The 20,601-nt window shown below is 38.4% G+C and overlaps 1 protein-coding gene across 1 annotated transcript in view; it reads left to right on the top strand.

The window, feature by feature from the left end:
- L3mbtl4 (L3MBTL histone methyl-lysine binding protein 4) overlaps positions 1-20,601 on the top strand; it is a 310,153-nt gene that overhangs the window by 155,797 nt on the left and 133,755 nt on the right. The window contains exon 13 of the mRNA XM_042699191.1: positions 10,043-10,145. Coding sequence (XP_042555125.1) covers positions 10,043-10,145 — 103 coding nt within the window. The remainder of the gene's footprint in view (positions 1-10,042; positions 10,146-20,601) is intronic.

Raw genomic sequence — 20,601 nt, 5'->3', positions numbered from 1 at the left:
CTGGCTGAAGATAAATGTAAGTCAAATACATGAGTATGCTTCATGGAGACCTGAGTTAAGTAGGAAACACTGGGGATTTCTGTAGAAGAACTTTAGCCTTCTGAAGACCATCACACTTCCCAGAGTAGAGAATAAAAGTGTTCTTTGTTTTCTTACAATGCCTGGAAATGGGAACATGATGTATTGAGTTGTTGACTGCTAGATAAACTTTGGGAAGGATTCTACCAACTTTGTTTTGCTGAGTAACGATTTATTTGGGATCTCTAGTTTACTAACCACTGTCTGAGGACTTGCAGAGTTGTGTCGGACATCAGTTCTATGCTGGTGACCAGGATGATAAAGGCCCCAGAGTGCTACAATTTGTGGGAGCATAAGTCCTGAGAGCCTGTGCTGTCTAGATGCAGCAGGGCTGTGGACAGATGCCTAAACTATGTGTTCAGTTCAGGCAACACCTGATTCCTGCAGGCTGCCCAATACACTCGTACTTCATTGTCTTCTCAGAGATGCTTCTTGCAGTCACAGCAGTATCTTCTTCCAGAATTAGGGGTCATGGTGAACCCAAGGGGTAGGTGAGGGCAACTCCAGATGTCACTCTCAAGACAAGCTTGGGGTGCTTAGTCTCTTGGAACATGTTTTGTTCATTTGTCTTTCATGATGGTAGGAAGGCTGGATTAATTAATCATGTTGTTTTACAAGTAGATGTATCTTTAAATGACGACTCTTAATGCAGAATCACAATTTCTTAGTGTAAAAGAAACATGTTCCTCATATGAAAAAAGAGTTGTAATGACAGTTATGATAGTTTTCATTTTACTTTGTAATCAAGAACTAAGATATTGAACATAGATCTGAAAACCAATTAACTCAGTGAAGGACAAACTGAAAACTTCAGAGCGCGTTAGGAACTAAAAGCCTTTACTTATTCATCCAGATATACCGTCATCTTCATTTCCGATCCGAAAGTGAACACTAGAATATTTTTCAATAGCAAAGGAGACAGTTTCCCTTGAGCTCATAAGCTTTCTGTAATTATGAGATGGCAGGGAATTTTCCACAAATCTTTGGGGGCAGTAACATTTCCTGCTCCTGTCTTTCCACCTATGGAAACCACTGCTCTCTACCTGCACAACTGACTCACAGGATTAACATGTTTACAGAGTCATTCTTCCTCTGACCACTGTCATTTCTCACCATTCAATTTGACAAGGCTTGCTAGACTCCATCCCTAGCTGCCTGGCCTTCTGCTCTGTCCTTCTCATCAGCTGACATCTTTAGAATACACCCAGGTTTGCTTGTATTGGGTCCTGCACATGTTTTTCTGTATATATAAAATCACCAAGAAGTTGAACTTAACTGTTGAGATCCTAGCCCTTGGGCATCTGCCATGCAGAGCCTGTCCTTTAAGACATTAATCCTTTTCAGAACCCACATTGTCTTTATGGCTGCTTCATTCTGCTGTGTTGATTGTCTCAAGGAATTACAAAGCATAACAGAAGAAATACGGTTATGGAAATTTTCATTCTTTAATATATAGTATATGCTTTTTAGATTGACAAGAACATTCACCGTCATTTCCATTGGAGTTATCCTCCTCCTTTTTTTATTGCAATGTGCTTGTTTTGTACCTGGAGTCATTAAGAAAGTAATCTTTTATATGTAATGCCTCCCACAAAATTGCATTACAATGTTAGGCAACCAGGAAAAACCCATCAGCACACTGGAGTCACAGATGACTGTAGGATTAGGCTCTTAAGTCAGCAAGCAATGTAAACAGTCTGTTAGTGAACATTAGTAAGAGGTAGTAGAAAGCCCATTAGGATGGGTCACTGTCTTTCACAGGCCCAGACTGTGGGCCAAGTGAGGATTGCATAAAGTCTTTGCAGTGAATTGAAGGCTGTGTTATATGTTTTTAAATACCAAGAACATCCCGTGTTCCAGAAACTGCTCACATTTGGGAAAAATGTTGGAACCAAAGAGTGAATACAGTCTCTACCTCCATAGCAAGAGATAGAGTCACCCATACTTGACATTACTTAAATCCCATTTCCCCATTCATTTCTTGTGACATGAACATCAAGAATTCACAATTAGGGAGAAAAGCTCTTTAATGAATAGTGGTATTCCACCTTCTCTAAGTAGAGAAGATTGAAGTTAGGCCTTTGTCTTTCTTAAACACTGTATGTAGAAATCAACTTGACATGAGTTAGTAATTTAAATGTAAGATCTAAACGTATAGAACTCTTTAAACAGATCATAGAGGAACAGGTTCTCGATATTGATCTTGACAGTAAGTTTTTGGTGGTGACAACAAAAGCACAGGTGGCAAAAGCAAAACTGCACAGGTGGGACTAAAGCAAATTAAAAAGCTTCACCACCAAGAAATGGAAAGAGCCTACAGGATGAGCTTTTTAAATCATAATCTAATAAGGAGTTCATATTTGTCTGTATAAATAACTGATGCAACTCAATAGCAAAAATGGAAGAAAAGGAAGGAAAGAAGGAAAGGAAGGAAGGAAGGAAGGAAGAAGGAAGGAAGAAAGGAAGGGAGGGAGGGAGGATGGAAAGAAGGAAGGAAGGAAGGAAGGAAGGAAGTTAAGTGACTTGATTAAAATGAAAAATGGAGCTGGAAGCCACTGGCTCACTCTTGTAACCTAACTACACCAGAGGCTGATAACTAAGGATCATGGTTTGAAACCAGCCCAGACAGAAAAGTCTGTGAGAATACCAATTGCCTGCAAAAAGCCAGAAGTGGAGTCATGAACTCTTGGTGGTTATTTTTATTTAAAGAAAAAAAAAGATGAAATCAGTTATCTTGTCTGTTACTAGCGGCATTTAAATCTATTTCCTGTTTTAAATGGCAGTGTTGGTATTTTCTCTAGTGGGTATTGCCACCCAGTGCTAATGTCATTTCTTTGTAGCATGCTTACTAACTGAGTCAGGTTGAGCCACATACTCTTCCCTCAATGTGTAATTACTTTTGAAATAAGAATAAGAATAGTACAGGCCTAATCCTTTTCCTCTGATGCAGGCCAGCATCAGTCTGGAATTCGTGTATTTGAACAAATTTTCTTTAGTTGGCTTCAAGCATCTTTACTATCACCATTGTGATGCTGCAGCCTTCTCAGGAAGAGGAGCTAAATCTGAGCCTTGAACCCATTGTAGGTGGAATAAATGATGTTCTCATTACATCACCCACAGTCACCAACTAGGGCCATTTTGAAATAGGAAATGAGGAGAGACAGTTTCTGTTATTTTCTGGTGGTTAGCACAATCTCTTTTCTTTCTTGATTTTCCCATGATAGCTTACATCATATCACCTTTGCATGACAATAGAGCTAATGCCCAATGCAACTCGGTTGTTTGTTTCAAGGATTTTGATTTCACAAAAGGACAAACAGGAATGAATTGCTGTTTTAGCCTCAGAAATGTTTAGTTTCAAGTAACACAGAGTCTGTTTACAATGGCTTACTAAAAGAAAGGACTGTTTTCCTTCCTTCCATGACAACACTAGAAGGGGGCCCAAGGCTACCAATGAATGTTGTGGCTCTAGGCTGTGTTTCTCTGCCTTCCTCCAGACTTTGGCTTCCTATCTTGTGCTATCCCCTCATGAGCTTTACATCTGTATTCCAAGAAGTTCAAAGAAAGGGGAACTAGGCACAGTAGTGCCAGCCTCTTTACCCTTTTAAAACATTTAAAGACAGACTCACAGCACCTTTCTCTGAGGTCTTGCTGTTCTGGAAATAACTTGATCTGTACAAGAGGCTGGAAAAGGGATACTTTTATCTGGACACATTGCTTTCCTGAATCCAATTAGGATTTGCTTAGCAAGCAACGAGGCACTGCAAGCAACTGCACCATCATAGAAACTACTGGCTTCCCTGTGAATGGGGAACCCAAGAGCACATCCCACTGCTTTTCCTTATACAAAGGAAGCAGAATTCTCTATTCAGGTAATTCACAGTTTATAAGACCATTTTCTATTCTTTGTTGTCCTTGAAAAGGCACCTTGCCTTTGGATTTACTCCCGCCCGTGTAAAATTTCCATCGAAGGCTTCTAATAAATATGAAGTTATTCCTACTGCTTCATTTAACCAGGGGCTTCAAGGATGTCAGATGGAGAAGAGCAGAGCTTGATATCAGAAAAAGGGAACTCTGAAATGAGAAGGAAATATTCACAAACTTGATAGATTATATAGACATTAAACATTGACATGATTTATTCCTAAAATATGCTTACGAAATATCCATTCTGTACCTACTATTACCTTGAGTGTGTACTCAGATTATAATAGTTAAGTCGCATAAAGTGAAGGTAGATAAGATAGTAAGATCACTTTAGCAAAGGGTTAAAAAAGGAGGCAAGAAAAAGTAACAAAGTTAAGTACTGACTTTCAGAAGAAATGATTTGAACTGAAAATACTTCTTGAAACCTACTTTTGTAAATATCCAATTTCAAGTAAGATATTCTTGACAAAAATATGATTATTTTAGGGAGGAAAACATAATTTGATCATAAATTCCCTTTATCTTAGAAGTAATAATATAAGCTATTGTAGAATATACAGGTTCTTTTCCCCTAGCAGATGGTTCTGTCTAATTCACCATTGAGTCAACCCATTACACTTCATCATTCAGAATTTAATAAGGAAATTGCTAGGTTCCATGCATTTGTATTTAATATCCTTTTTGACTCCTTCTTCGTTTATGTCCCTTACTGTGGTTCTTAATGTGATAAGTCTTCTCCCAATAGTCAAGGTCAAACATCTTTTTCCAGCTCTAACAAGGAGAGAATTATGGTACCCATCAGAGATCAGGAGATAAATATGCCTTGGTTAATATTAAAAATACCACTTCAAGACGTAATTTAATCAAGTGCATCAGAACAGTAGTGAAAACAATATTAAATAGCATTCACTGTGTGTGGAATATTGTCCACACAGAGTTGCATCTGAGCTGGCTGACGGAGAATATTAGCAGTTTAATATCCTAAGCGATTACAAGAGAGTGTTGGTAGTGTATTGGAAGATGAAGTGGGTGTACCTGAAGTTTCTTCCTTTTCTCATAGATTTCTTCCTTTACTATGCTCTTTTTGTATTTCTCCATCTCTCTCTGTCACTTTATCTGTCTCTTTGTTTCTCTCTCCACCTCTTCCCTCCCCCCCCATACATACCAATACTAGGATTTGAACTAGGGATTTTGTGTTTGCTAGACAAGTACAACGTATCTTCTTAACCTTTCTTCTTTTGAGATAGGTTCTCACTTTTTGTCTAAGCCAGCCAGGACTGTGATAATTCTATTTGTGCTTTCCAGTATAGCATAGATAATAGGTATTTTAGGTTTTTCCATTGAGATGAGATCTCATGGACATTTTAGCCTGGACTTTTCTTGAATCACAGTCCTCCAGATTTCAGCTTCCAGAGTAGCTTAGATTATAGGTAGGAGCCACTGTACTCAGCTAAGCATATTTCTTAATTAGGGACATCATAGTTTTTATTTTTATTTATTTTTCATTTCTATACATTTCTATTAGCATATATTTAAAGGATTTTTAAGTCTTTTTTATTGTGAAAATACCGTACAGAGAAGTTACAATTACATGGGCAAGGTAAAGAGTACATTTCTTATCAAGCATTGTTGCCTCCTCCTTTGTTTCCCCTTCCCATCCTTTCCCATCTACCCTGCTCTGCAACGCCCCCCCCACACTTCCCCTTCCCCCCCACGCAAAAGTTGTAAAGTTCATTTTTTGACATAATATCTTGTACATCTCATTGTTGCAATGGGTCTACCTGTATCCCTATTTTAAAAAATTTTCCCTTCCCCTCCCCAAATTATACCAACATCAAATACAGTGAAAACAAGGGTTATACCGTGGGGGAGGGACATACAAAACAACAAAGAAATCATCTTATGAATATGTTAGAACACAATAGCAAGAAAGAAAAACCATTTAAAGGGTTTTATTGTTACATTTCTATACATGCGTACAATGTTCACTGGTCAAATTCTACCTCTCCCTCTATACATATATATGTACTTATGTACCTATGTACACACACACGCACACACACACACACACACATACATACATATATATATATATATATATATATATATATATATGTTTGCCAAACAACTGTTTGCAAGATAAGCTTTATACTAGTATGACCCATACATACAGCCCTCAATATATATAATTTCTAAGTGAATAGATGGCCATATAGTTCAGGTAAATCAGATTACAAATTCAGTCAAACATTACTATGTTTTTTCTATAGTAACTATATTTCTACTTTTATTTTTAAAATATGTTAATTATTTTAAGCATTCATTCACCAAAGCAGTTATGAATACAGTCATCTTGACCAATATCACCCATTTCATCATTCTCCCAACCCACCCCCTCCCTTACTTACCTTAAATTTAGATTATGTATTTAATTTTTTCCTTTTAACAAAGCAGTTTGTATATACATTGCATCTTGATCTGTGTCATCAATTCAAAATCTTTAGCCCCCCCCCGCTTTGACTCACCCTTATATTTCTCAATTCTGTGATATATACAATAAATTCTTGCCTGCATTCTTCCCCATTCCATGCTTCATTCTTCTATCCTTCTTCCCTTAGCCACACCCTATCCTGCTGAGAATACCCATTTCTTGGTACTTATTTTGTTGGGCTTTGACTTAGGTTTTTTGTTGTTGTTGTTGTTGTTATTGTTGTTTTTAAGAATTACACTATTTGTGCTCTCCATAGAGTCGATTCTACTTCAGTTAACTTATTTGTAACCACCTTGCTTACCACCCAGTGTTTTTACTTATAGATTTATAAGTACATTCTAGCTATAACAAATGAGGGGAAAGCATGTAACCTAAGTTTCTATGTCTGGCTTACTTTGCTTAATTTTTTTTCCAAGTCCTTCCATTTCCTTACAAATGGTACAACAACATTCTTTCTGATGGATAAGTAGAATTCCAATACACACACACACACACACACACACACACACACACACACACACACACACATGCAACATAATCACTCCATTTTCTTGATCCATTTGTCTGTGGCGGGACAGCTGTACTGATTCCATATCTTGGCTATGGTAAACAGTACTTCAATAATCATGGTTGTGCTGGTAGCTTTAGTGTGGACTTGTTTGTGGTCTATTGGATAACTGCTCAGAAGTAGAATTGCTGGGTCATAGGGAAATTCTATGTTTAGTCTTTTGAGGAATCTCCATACTGCTTTCCAGAGTGGTTGAACAAGTTTGCATTCCCAACAACAGTATAACAGTTTCCTTTGGGCCATATCCATGCCAGGATGTGTTATTGTTAGTTTTCTTCATGCTGGCCATTCTAATTGGGGTGAGGTAGAATCTCAATATTGTTGACTAGAGATGTTGAACATTTCTTCATGTGTTTATTGACTATTCTTCTTCTGAGAAGTCTCTCATAGTTTTAAGTGTCAATACCTCTAAATAAAAAAATTAATCTATTTACAAAAAGTCCCTTTGAAAATGGCAGCTCTTATTTTCTCTACCTACTACTTAAAAGTGTTTCATAAAGCCTTGAGAATGTAAGAAGTACCTATTACATGCTTTTCTTACTGTTCTGTACAGATAATAAGAATGTATTCGTATCATTGTGCTTTGGGACATGGCCATGGACAGTATTTTCATGCAACATAATCACTCTGAAATGTGAATTTCTGATTGTGTTACAAGCCTCTTTCCTAGCCCAGAACATGTCAGGGAAGAAATTACAAAAGCACATATTGAGAGCTAAAGGTATATGTTAGGCCAAGTACTGGTGAAACCAACTTAGTCTTAAAGCTCACAATCTAATACAAGAGACAACCAATAGCCAGGAAATTATTTAATTTGTGATTGAAGGAAATGCTTAGGAGTTGATCTGTGAAAGTGAAATAGAATTGAGACCAGAAGAAGAGCAGGAGTTATCCATAGTAACAATAGGACACACATTCCTCATACAAATGCTTGAGTTCTTTTTTTTTTTTTTATTTTATTTGAAAACATACTGTACAGAGGGGTTACAATTACATGGGCAGGAAAATGCATACATTTCTTACCAAGCATTGCAGCCTTCTCCTTTGTTTACCCTTCACCTCCCTTCCCAGCCTCCCCCCTCCCCCCCACCCAATCATACCCCCCCTCTCTCCCCCCCACCGACATTGTAAAGCTGGTTTTGACATGACATTTTGTACTTCTCATTGTTGCAACAGGTCCACCTGAATCCTTAAACGACTTGTTTGTCCCCGTCTCCTCCACATGTTATACTGACATCAAATATAGTGAAAGCGGGGGTTACACTGTGGGGGAGGGACATACAAAGCAACAAAGAAATAATATTATAAATGCGTTAGAAACACATGCATGAATGAAACAAAAACATTAAAATACATATTTGAGGGTTCGTTTTCCTAACATCACATTCTCTGACTTTTTCCGCTTGACTCATACCTATACTAGATATTGCAAATAAGGGAAACCATGGGACCTATGTTTCTTTGGGCCTGGCTTACTTCACTTAATATAATTTTTTCCAAGTCTTTCCATTTCCTAATAAATGGGGCAATGTCATTCTTTCTGATGGAGGCATAGAATTCCATTGGGTATATATACCACATTTTCTTGATCCATTCATCTACTGAGGGGCATCTGGGTTGGTTCCATAACCAATGGGTTTCAGGAAGACGACATGAGATCAGTGACTTGCTAGTATGGCACTTTGGATGATAACCTATGTGGGTGTGGAGCCAGCCTAGGTTGACGCCTAGAGATAAACAGAGTAGAATGTGGTGGCCTGGGTGCCAGAGTTTTCCCTGACAGAACAGCTGGGCAAGAGGGAACATGGTAGAGCCTGAGTCATCAGCCTCAGAAGACTGGAGTGCAGTGGCCTGAAGAAAATAAAGTTTCCCCTGAAGAAGGCTACAGGGAGCATGCCTTCAGCCCAGAGCTGGCAGAAAGTAGAGTTGGAAGGAGGAAAAACAGATGAGGATGGAGAAACAGAGTTTGTTGAGCAGGATATAGAAGTCTGACTGCTGGAGAGGGATAAAGAGTGCTAAAATATCAGGAAATTAAGACCTAGAACAGCATGAGGGTTCAGGATGGAATATTCCTCAAGTTGGTGTTGTGTCAGTACTGAGCTTGGACCCAGGACCTGGGCCCTCTCTCTTAGCTTTTTAAGTCAAGATAGGTGCTCTATTACTTAAGTTACTGCTCTACTTCCAGATTATATATTTGGTGGTTAATTGGAGATAAAAATTTCAATGATTTTTTTCCTGCCCAGGCTGACTTCATGTCACAATCCTCAGCCTTCTAAGTAGCTAGAATTACAGGATTACCAGCAGTGCCTGGCTCTACACTGGTATTTAAAATACTCTGTGTGTGTGTGTGTGTGTGTGTGTGTGTGTGTGTGTGTGTGTGTGTGTGGCTGAGGGTGGGGAAAGAGTAAGGAAAATCAGAATGGATGCTGTGGGTTTAATTCTGATCAGTTTTAGGGGTAGACTGCCTCTTGGAATGGTCATGGGGTAGACTGCCTCTTGGAATGGTCATATTTGGACTCTGGCCGGAAGTGGTTAGAGCTTAGTACAGGAGTGATGGTGAAATTAATGTCAGGTCTTCCTGTGCTTAGCTTGGCAGCCACTTGAGCAATCATGGTTAGAGCCTTGTGTGCTATGTTAAGAATACACTGGCTGACCTGGTTGAGGAGGTTTTAGGTACCCAGGGTCTTCTCTCATCATATTAATCTCCCAGAGAGATAAATGAGTTCTCATACTTAAAAAAATCAAATGTCTCTTCCTTTTCTTCTTCCTTTGGTACTAGGTGTGCTGTATTATTTATTATAGCACTGATCCTTTCTGCTAAGTAATTTTCTAAACACATCACAAGTAATCAGGAAGTGTTTTTGAGGTGACAGTTTGCTTTGAATTTGTAAAATCTCAACATCATTTGCATATTTTAGTCTCTCCAAGTTCTTCATTAATGAGGATGTTTTCAAGGTATGTTCTTTTACTTCCTGAAGGGGCAAATGATGTGAAAGTCCTTCCAGGTCAAGCTGTTTGTCCTACTCCTGGGTGCCGAGGAATAGGCCATATCCGAGGTCCACGTTATGCAGGACATCACAGGTAAAAACTTTCCTTACTTAAACTATTTCCAGGATAAATGAAAGCATGTGGCATCATAAATGAGTCTCTTGGACTGCTGCTTCGTCATACTCCCTTACCTGTCACTGCTGCTCTGTTTAAGACCCTGCTCCCTTCCTAACACTGACCTTGTAGTGATTTCTTGGATTTCTGGGTGATTTTCCAGAGCTTTAACATATTGTTGAATCTTTCATGGGCTCCTAACAAACAGATGCTCTCCTGTAAGTCTTGCTTTCTTTTTGAACATTCTAGAAAGTCTTTTCTTCCTCTTCTGCCTTTCACCCAGCCTCTCACTTTGTTTTCTCCCTTTCGTATTCATTTGGAGAAGAAATAAAACTTGTGAAAGAATTGAAAGTAATTGTAAAGTTTCTAATTTGTGCTTTGAATGTTTGAGAATAATGTGGAGTAGATGATGCTTATAGAGGAAAATTAGTACAAATAGCTATCTGAGAATGTACTGTTTTTGTCTCTGTCAACTGGGAAAATGATGCACAGATGAATTATTTGCAGTTAATGGCTAGTAACAGAAGATAGAAATAAAAATTGGAAAAAATCAGTATTAAATTCACCAGAATATACAATTGTACAAAGCAAACATCATAGATAAGTGTGAAGAGAAAGGAGAGAGTCCTAGAACATGTGAAGCAAGAAAACACTTTCTTTTAAATGAAAGTCAACTGGACGTCCTCTCCCTACCAAGTGGTTGGACTTCCTGGAAATCAGTGTTTAAAACATTTCTGTAGGGATCAAAGCAAATGTTACGGTGAGACATAATGGCAAAAACCCAAAATAGTATGTGCTCAGATACATTAACACTGTAAAAAGATTAGTGTAGTATCCATAAATATTAACTTAAAGAGCAGGTGCAGTGGTTCACACCTGTAATTCTAACTCCTTGGGAGGCTGAGAATGGGAGAGGAGACTGGGGGAAATATGCTTTGGGCAACCTCATGTCAATTGATGAAAAGCTGGGCATTGTCGCACACCTCTGTCATCTCAGATTTGTGTGAAGCATAAATATCATCAGGCTGCTTTGGACACGACATGAGACCCATTGGAAAAATAATGAAAGCCATAAAGACTGGGAGAGTGACTGACTCAAAAGGTAGAGTGCCTACCCTAGCAAATACAAGGTACTGAGCTCAAACTCCACAAAAATAAATATTAAAGACTTGCAGACATACCTTACTTGCTACTCAGACAGGTTTGTGGGCTCCTGGATTTTGACTGTGAGGTCTGTGGGACAGTCTTAGGGAGTGAGGAGACAGGAATCATTGTCCTGCTCCCAGCCCTTCCAGATGCATGGAGAAGCCAGATACTTGGTCATGGTATTATTCAGCTCTAGACTTTGTTGTGCAGAAGGGTTCTCTAAAGGCAACAGCAAAGTGTTCCAAAGCTTAATGATTCCAGGATCTCGGATATGAAAAATGAAGAGTAGTAATTCCCTGCAATTGGCTTCTTTGAAGTAGAAATGATAACATTTTCAAAGTTGGATGGTGTTTGAGCTGGCAAGTCTGTGTAGAACTGAAAATCAGGAATTTCAGACATAAAGTAAATGATGTCAAGCACACCTGTGAAAGGATATGCAAATAGCTTGTATTAGTGTAAAAATAAAGTCAGGGGCCAAGTTTCCTGGCAGAGGTCATACTGGCCATACATAGTCCTTGGAGAGTGAGGACCACAGGTAATGCAAGGCAGCTCTAGTTAGCATTGGGCATCTCTGATCTTCCTTTCATTACTTCTCATTGTCTTTTACCAACTTCTCCATAGCTTGAATGATAGACATGTCTCCAAACCCAGATTTGGGTTGAGATGAGGTCTTTTGTCCTGGCTGACCCTCCCACATTCTGTCTCCTGAGTAACTAGAGTTTTAGACATGAGCCACCACACCATCTGTCCTTCAGTAATTTCTTTGCTAATGTCTGTTGAGATATGCACATGCAGGCATGTGCACGCACACACACACACACACACACACACACACACACACACATCATTATAGGTTTCCTTATATGTTAAAGAGTTCGTAAGAAAAAGATGAGAATCACCATATTCTCCTAAATCCTAGATCTAAGCCTAGATTTATTAGAATAACTTCTAGTTTGAGTTTCCTGCGCAGTCCCCCAAACAGTACATTTTTCCTCTGGTCACTGATGCATACCTTTAGAAAGAAGCAGTATTCCAAGGGGCCTCTGCAAGTCTCCTGTCCAGAAGATTACTAGGAAATATTTGTATATTTAAAAGAAGTGGAAGAAGAGGAAGAAGAAAAGGTAAAAGAGGAGGAGGAAGAAGAAGAAACCAGAAATCCCCTCCAGTTTCAGCCCCTCCAGCTTCAATAAGGCTATATAAAACATTGCACTTGGTTTTTGCTTGCAAAGCATGTGGGAAAGCAGGATGCTAGTCGCAGACTTGCTCTGGGGGAAGGGCTGTTTTCCAGCTTCCTGGTAAAACGTTCCCAGGCTCTGAAGTGCTTGCATGTAGTGAGAGCTGTCTCTCCATTTTATGTCAGGATTTTCAGTGCTCAGATGGAAAGACTGGAGTTTTAAAAGGAAGTAAACAGTCTTTTAAGGTAAGGTCTCACTTTGTACTGCTGACAAGACAGTGACATCCAGATACCACTGAAGATATCTGACAATAATCTATCCCTTTAATAAATCAGGTGGAACCCTGCAGGGCCCTTGAAGATGAATTCCACACAAGTTTATTTTCATTTTCATTAAGATAGTCAAGGGGTTAACAATAATATTCCAGGCTGTTTGGAATTCATGTAGAATCTGCATAAACTATTATTTGAAAGAAATTGCATCAGTCCTTATCGGTATGAAAATAGGACTTTTGGCACCCAATTATCGCCTAATTTACATTTTATTTGAATGAATTTACATACTGAATAAAATGAAGTAGGTGTATTTGTTAACATAGAAATATTTAAACATGGCAGCACTAAGACTCAGGCTTTTGAGTCTTTGAGTATTCGTAGGAAGTTGTTTTTGTTAAATGAGTAGAACAATCTCAGGTAGACTTGATTGACCTCCAGATTAGAAAATACACAGAGACCATTTATCTGGGAACTAATAGTTACATTCCTTATGGAGTCAGGTAGTATCACAGCATGAAGGGTGGTATGTGCACTGTGAATAGACCTCACCTGGGATGACATAAAGAAGAGGGGCATCTGCTCCCCCACTATTCTGGTGTCAGATGTATCTCAAAGAGTTGTTGGTGCTCTTCACTCAACAGCATGACTCAGCCTCTAATTCTAGTTTTCCTGTCATCATCTTGTCAGCTCAAGAATAGAGACAGAAATTCCTCCAGATAGATGCTTGTGTTTGTGTGTGTGCGTGCTGGTACTGGTTCTTGAACTCATGGCCCTAGATGCTGTGTGTGAATACACACGCATGTTCCAATTCATTCATTTCATCATTTGGTTGGCTATTTCTCCCATTTTTTGATCATTTTTAAAAATGTGACTTTATGACTTGTGTGTTTTATGAACTTGTTCCATTCTTTCTTGTTGACTGAGTATAAATTTACTTCTGAACATACAAAAGTCCATCTTCTGAGGGGAAGTGTACTCGGTTTGAAGTCAGGACCTCTTGCTTGCTTGGCTGGAGCTCTGCCACTTGAGCCAAGCCTCCAGTTCCCAAAGATTATATTTTCATTGCACTAAATTAAGATGTTCAGAGACTCAGGTTTGAGTTCTTTGATCCTATGATAAACTTAAGTACAGTTATAACTGTTTTTGCATGTGTCTTGGTGATGTATGTTTTTTTTTCCCTAATAATTCTTGCCTTATTGCATTTTGATAAGAGAATGGGACAAATTGTTTTGCTTTGGGGAAATTTATTGGGTTTTATATTGCCTAATTGTCAAATTAAAAATACTATTAGGCATATTTATTCTGGTTTAGCTTACTATGTAGTTTTTAGTTTTAATCATGTCACTCCCATTCCCATGTTCTGGCTTAGTGTATTTAAGCTAGAGCTATCAAAAGTAGATATGTTAAAGTCTCCTTACGTCATTTTGTTCCTGCTTATATATTCTGCACTTATTTTTTTTATTAATGCAATACCATACTAGTAGTGAACAGAGATGTCTACCTGTTGTAGTCTCATTTTGCAATCTATTTCTACCGCAAAGAGTCCCTATTTGTTGTTTGGAACTAAACAATATTATAACAGTAGACAGTAAGGAGTTTCCTCAAATTGTTCATGCATTGTGGTGAGATGTAAGGAAGGACTTCCATGATAGTCTTTGAAGAAAGTAGATGCTGAGCTCCTGGGTTTCCCATTCATGTGCTCTTACTTTATGCTTAATGGTTTGATTTATTTCATTAATCCTCCTTTTCCCTTTGGGGTCGTGACCTCTCATCTTTATGTCCTGTCATCCTCAGAAGTAACTTTTCCTCTGCAAGGAATATATTTTCTTGATCTGCCCTCCCATTAGGGTTGGTTTTTAACAACATACCTCGTTTCATCGGAGTGAGGCCTGGGAGAGAGGCCTCTTCCATCAGGCCTCAGACTCAGCCTCTGTTCCAGACAGCCTCTCACCTCCAAAGCTCTTCTAGCTGCATCCACACATTCAATGGTCCATTATTCAGCCTAGTACCCCAAGGAGCCCTCGGTCCTCTACCTCCTTCTGCCTGAAATGAGTTCTCACAGAAACTACACAGCTTTCTTCCCGCCTTGGCCCTTGGCCAGAAACTGCATTTGCTTCCTTTCTTTATACCACCAATAGAAGCTAGAGTGTGGGCCTCCTGGATCCCAAGATTTTTTTTTTTTAGTTTCTCTGGCTTTGAGGGGAAAAGATTTGTGGAAAGTAGGCTTTTTATTCCATAATGGAACTATCTTTTCTATATCTTTGTCATAAATGTATTTGTGGGAAGAATTACATTTGGAATCCCCTTTCTATTGAAGGTACTGTTTCATGCTGTGTTTAATTGTTGAGAAGTCAGCCGTCACTCAAATTCTGTGCACCAGAAGACATGCATTTCATGGAGATGACCCTTTCCCCCTGTCATTCAGAAATAGCTTCTTCCCTTACTTATTTCAGTCTAGAAGCTCACAAATTTCATTCCAAGGCAATTTTCTCACAATGATACATTAATAATAATCTTTTCTATTTGCTTTGCATGTGTTTCTGGACTGACACTTGGAATTGGCTCTCTTAGCTTTAAACTCCTTGTCATCTCCTCTGGAATATTTTCTCAAGTTGGTCTTCTAATCCTTCAAGGGACGTTTTTAATCATACTACAGGGTTCATTTTTTTCAGCTGCAGAGAGCACAGCCTTGTTCTCTGATTTTCTTTTTATTGCAACTGTGGTAATTTGATAGATTGTGTACTTTTCTTCCCCTCCCTGGTAATGTTTGGCTTTACTGTTGTTCCTACATTTCATTTTCCTCATAATCTTTGATTTAGTTTTTCTAGACCAGTTGGCTTCCTTTCCACCATATTAAAAGGCATTTCTCAGATACTAGAGTCTTTCTCTTAGTTCATCTTGAGAGTGAAGGTCTCATAAAGCTGATGCAGTGACAGGTCCTCAATGGGAAACATGGGTGGAGGCATTTACTAGACACAGGATGCGTGTGCACATGCGCGCACACGTGTGTGCACACACACATTATCATCATCATCCAGAGGTCTTGCCTTTTAAAAGTTACTTCCCAAAAATGATGCTTCCAGATATCTAGTGTGTTTACATGGTCTTCTACAAACTCTTAGCTCTGAGTATATCCATTTTCTATCTTCCCAAATGTATTGACCTCTCTCATTGGCTAGCACCTTTTCTTTGTATGTTGCCTTTATATAGCTACATCCTATTATTCAGTCACTATTTTAATGGAAAAAAGAAGTTACTGTAGAGGAAAAAGGAGAAGTTGCGTTTTCTACTCTGCCATGTTGTCACACCTTTTTTTTTTTTTAACATCTTTTCCTCAAGTTATAATTCAACTGTGGTTCAGCTTCTGGTTTCATTACTAACACTCTATGGTTCTTCTCTTTTAAAAAATAAGTTTTTTATTGTGAAAATACTGTACAGAGGGGTTACAATCACATAAGCAAGGTAATGAGTGCATTACTTATCAAGCATTGTTGCCTCCTCCTTTGTTTTTCCCCTACCATCCCTTCCCTCCCATCTCCACAATCTATGGTTCTTCTTCATTGGCACAGCAGCTCCTTCTTCAGAGAGAAAGAAAGCAAAAGTTCTCATAAAGTAACGTTGTGTAGTTTGGCTCTGTACGTTTTATGAATTGCTAACTGGAACAAAGAGAATTGCTTACTGCGTACAAAGATATCCCCAAGGCATGGCTTTGAGTTTATACTAACAGAACTTCTTAGTTTATTGTCATCTCAGTCACAATGTGTGTGTGTGTGTGTGTGTGTGTGTGTGTGTGTGTGTGTGCCTGTCTTGGGGTTTGAACTCAGGGCCTGGGCACTGTCCCTTAGCTTTGTTGCTCAAGGCTAGGACTCTACCACTTTGAGCTACAGCTCTATTCCTTAGTATCTAGGATTCTAGGCATGAGCCAAGAGGGTCCAGTGACATTTCATAACTCTGAGTGCCTTGGTGACATGTGGTCCAGTTTCTCTAGCTCCCTCTAACTGGCCAGTTGTGGTCTTTGACATGGATTACCCCACAGTGAAGTGTACTGGGTAGACATTTTGAAAAGAACTTGCAGACATAGTTTTACTTTGATAAGTAAAAGGCAAAGGAGTATCTGACTTTAAAGACAATTTTAATTCTTAAAATGACATGATTAATGACCCAATTAATTTAGTAAAACAGTAGATAACATAACAAAAGATCAGTCACGGGTCTTCTCATCACTTCAGTTCGGTTCTATGGCAATTCTTAAAGGTTAATGTATAAGACTTGGCTTTGTGGATCTGGAGAATAATTGTGAGAGATGTAAGGTTTTTTGAAAGTCTTTTAAAATGAGAATTGCGTATAAAATGTTTCACTTTACAGTAACTAGAGCATTGTTTCTAAAGATACTATACCCCTTGATAATTTGAAAGGATTTTATTAAGTACAGCACTTAAAATTACATGAATGGCCAAAGATTTAAAAATTATTCTTTAGTTTTGATGAAAGCAGACCTGACTCTGGTTTAAAACAGCAGCACAAAAATCAAAGAGGAAGTCAAAATACTGATTTCTGGTCATCTAAAATCACCTTGAAAAATCCAAATCAAAGTATAATGTAGATAAAGAACATCTCTTCTCCCACAATCAAAAAATAGTAACAATGTATTTTATTTTAAAAGTGACACAATTTTATCAGCAGACTAGCTGATAATTTGGTTATCCAAATTAAAAACTTAAAAGAGAAGCATTAAAAATGACTACCTATAATCAAATACAATTATATGCCTGAAATTTCTTGCACTTTCTCTCTTTATATAATATTGTGTCATGTATATCTACGCATATATATACAAACACATATATGAGGGTGTATATATACATATATACCCACTTACATATTTATATTCACATATGAGTATAATCAGACAAGATATACACATTTTGCACTTTTTTATTAATTTATCTTTTACCTTTAAATAGTTCTGTGAAGGGGTTGCAATTAAGCATGTCAATTTATGTGTACATGTAGTGTCACCTCTTCCATCATCCTCCTATGTCCCCAAATATCCCAACCTTACCAGTCCCCTCAGATTACCTGGCTTCCTTTTAACTTAAGTACATGGACAATTATGCCTGTATTTCCCCATCCTTCCTCTCTTCATTTGTCTGCCCTCCTCCCTTCACCCACCACTCCACTTTCTTGTCTTCATGCTGATAATTCTTCAGAAACATTTATTATGTATTATAGTTTGTGCCTTGCCATTTCTAGACCCCTCTACCTTTTAAAAATTAATTTCCTTTATTGTTATTATAGAGGTGCTATACAGAAGGATTACAATTACATGAGTCAGGAAATAAGTGCATTTCCTTTCCAACAGTGTCTTCTGTTCCTTCGTTTTCTCCCAGTTCCTCCCTCCTGTCTCTACCCACAAGTTGTATAGTCCACTTTCATCAATGTACAGTGAACTCCACTGCTGCACTTTTACACCCTTTTACCCTGGAGTTTTATGCCATCTCCCCCTGCTCCCTCCTGATGAATATACCATGCATAAGGTAAAGAAGACAGAATCATGCAAAAAAATGAAAAAGTCTTTTGTTTTCACATCTTGGAGTTTGTTTCAGTATGGACATTATTTTATATAAATAGGAAGAGGCACTTAGGTGTTGCACCTTTTTGTTTCTCTCTTAAGGGTATCCTCTTTTGATCTCACTATATGTGAGTACCTAGAATTGTATATAATTTGTCATATCCCAGTGCATTTTCAACCTAACTTCCACATATCAGAGCAACCGTGCACCATTCGTCTCTCTGAGCCTGGCTTAACGCACTTAACATGATTTGTTCTAGTTCCATCTATTTTCCTCCTTCCTTTCCTTCTTATCTTCCTACTGTCCCTTCCTTTCTTCCTTCCTCTTTCCTTCCTCTCTTCTTTCCATCCTTCACTTTCTCATCTAATGCATATTTTGATCATAAATTATAGTTTAGAAGGAGGAAACATTTTAGCAGTTATTCGAATGTTTTCTAACACTCCCAAATATTTTGCTTAATTTCAAAACTCTTATAACACTAATCGTTGGCTTTCATTTTGGGGAAAGATGAAATACTAAATATTTTCTTGTTTTCCTAATTCAGTATACTCAGTGGTGTTAATTGAATCTGATTTATATGACTTCTTTCTTTTCATTTTTGCAGTAGAGATCAGTGTTTGGAAATGAAAAAGGGAGGGGATCAAACAATTTTGCTGTCATATTTAAGATAAGTCTGAAACTTATTTCTGTTTTACTAATTTCAGTGGTCTCCAATCCTGTTACCCACAATTGCCTCTTTATTTCTTGATTCAACGCCTTTTGTTCCTTCTTCTAAGATGCATTTTCTTCTAGGTTCACTTTAATTTGTCTGTGGCACTTGAATATCTTATTTTCAACCTTTGCATATTGGAACACACATTTCATCTGTGGAATGAATTTGACAGGGATAGGCGTTAAGCCCAGATATTTTTCTCCCAGAGTTCTGCCTGTGTTGTCTCCCTCAGCTTTAAGCTCTTACTGTGCCAGGAGCCAAGTGCATTTTCAGTTGACTAATGCATGTGTGAGTACACATGCATGCTTGTGTACACATGCATGTACAAAAAAGTGATTCTACAATGTCAGTTTCTCTTCTTTAATTCTACCTGTAGTACACTTTCCTCACAGTTTTTAGGTCCAATTCCTTCTTTTTATCACATCACCTTTTCCCTAAGTACTTTGTAATCATTCTCTATCAGTTCTGGTTGCATCCCTATCGCCAGAATTTCTATCAAGTGCCTTGGCTGCCTTGTAGCTGTTTTACACATCTCTTCTGTCTCCCCCCATCATTCTCAGATCCTCGTCCTCTGCTGTGAGCACTGGGGAAATCACTGGTGTTTGTGATTGCATCACACCTCCTCACAAGCTCTTCTGGCCTCTGTCTCTTAACCATCCCCATCACCCCTTCCCTCCCCAGCCTCGGGCAGCTCTGCTGCACACAGCTTGTTAGGGAGGCATTTCAGAGGCAAGCAGAGTTATTGACCTCAAAGGAACTCACACCTTAGCTGATCGTAACACATTAATATTCCTGGAGTAAAAAATATCATTTCTGTTTTTTTTTAGAATATATATATATATATATATATTTAAAAAGTTGTATCAAGGGGTTACAGTTACATGAGTAGGATAATGAGTACATTTCATAGCTAGTATTGTTACCTCCTCCTTTGTTTTCCCCCTACCATCCCTTCCTTCCCCACCTCCCCAACTTCTCCCGCCCCGCCACCTCGATATTGTAAAGTTCGTTTTCAACATAGTGTCCTGTACATCTTGTTGTCACAATGGGTTGGCCTGCATCCCCAGTTAAGTGTTCCCCAATATCCCTTCCCCTCCCCAAATTACAAAAATGTATATACAAAGTACAGAACATAGGGATCTAATCCAGTGAGATTATGCTGTGGGGGAAGAACATACAAAAGAAAGAAAAGAATCACATAGTGCATTGTAAGTGCATTAAAAACACTAGCAAGAAAGAAAAAAACCTCTTGTATCCCTGTCTTGGGGAACATTTTGCTTAACAGTATCTCATTTGGTCATATGTACATAGCCTTCGACCTTCTCTGCTTGTCCTAGACATGGACTAGTCATTGCAAACAAGAGAAACTATGAGACCTATGTTTCTTTGGGCCTGGCTTACTTCACTTAATATAATTTTTTCCAAGTCTTTCCCTTTCTTAACAAATGAGGTGATGTCATTCTTTCTGGCAGAGGCATAGAGTTCCAGTGTGTGTGTGTGTGTGTGTGTGTGTGTGTGTGTGTGTGTGTGTGTGTGTGTGTCACATTTTCTTGA

The sequence above is a fragment of the Dipodomys spectabilis genome, unplaced genomic scaffold, assembly GCF_019054845.1.
Source record: "Dipodomys spectabilis isolate Male_0828 unplaced genomic scaffold, ASM1905484v1 ptg000235l, whole genome shotgun sequence".
Lineage (NCBI taxonomy): Eukaryota > Metazoa > Chordata > Mammalia > Rodentia > Heteromyidae > Dipodomys > Dipodomys spectabilis.
The sequence above is the reverse complement of the archived record's forward strand: the minus strand, read 5'-3'. Positions and strand labels throughout refer to the sequence as shown.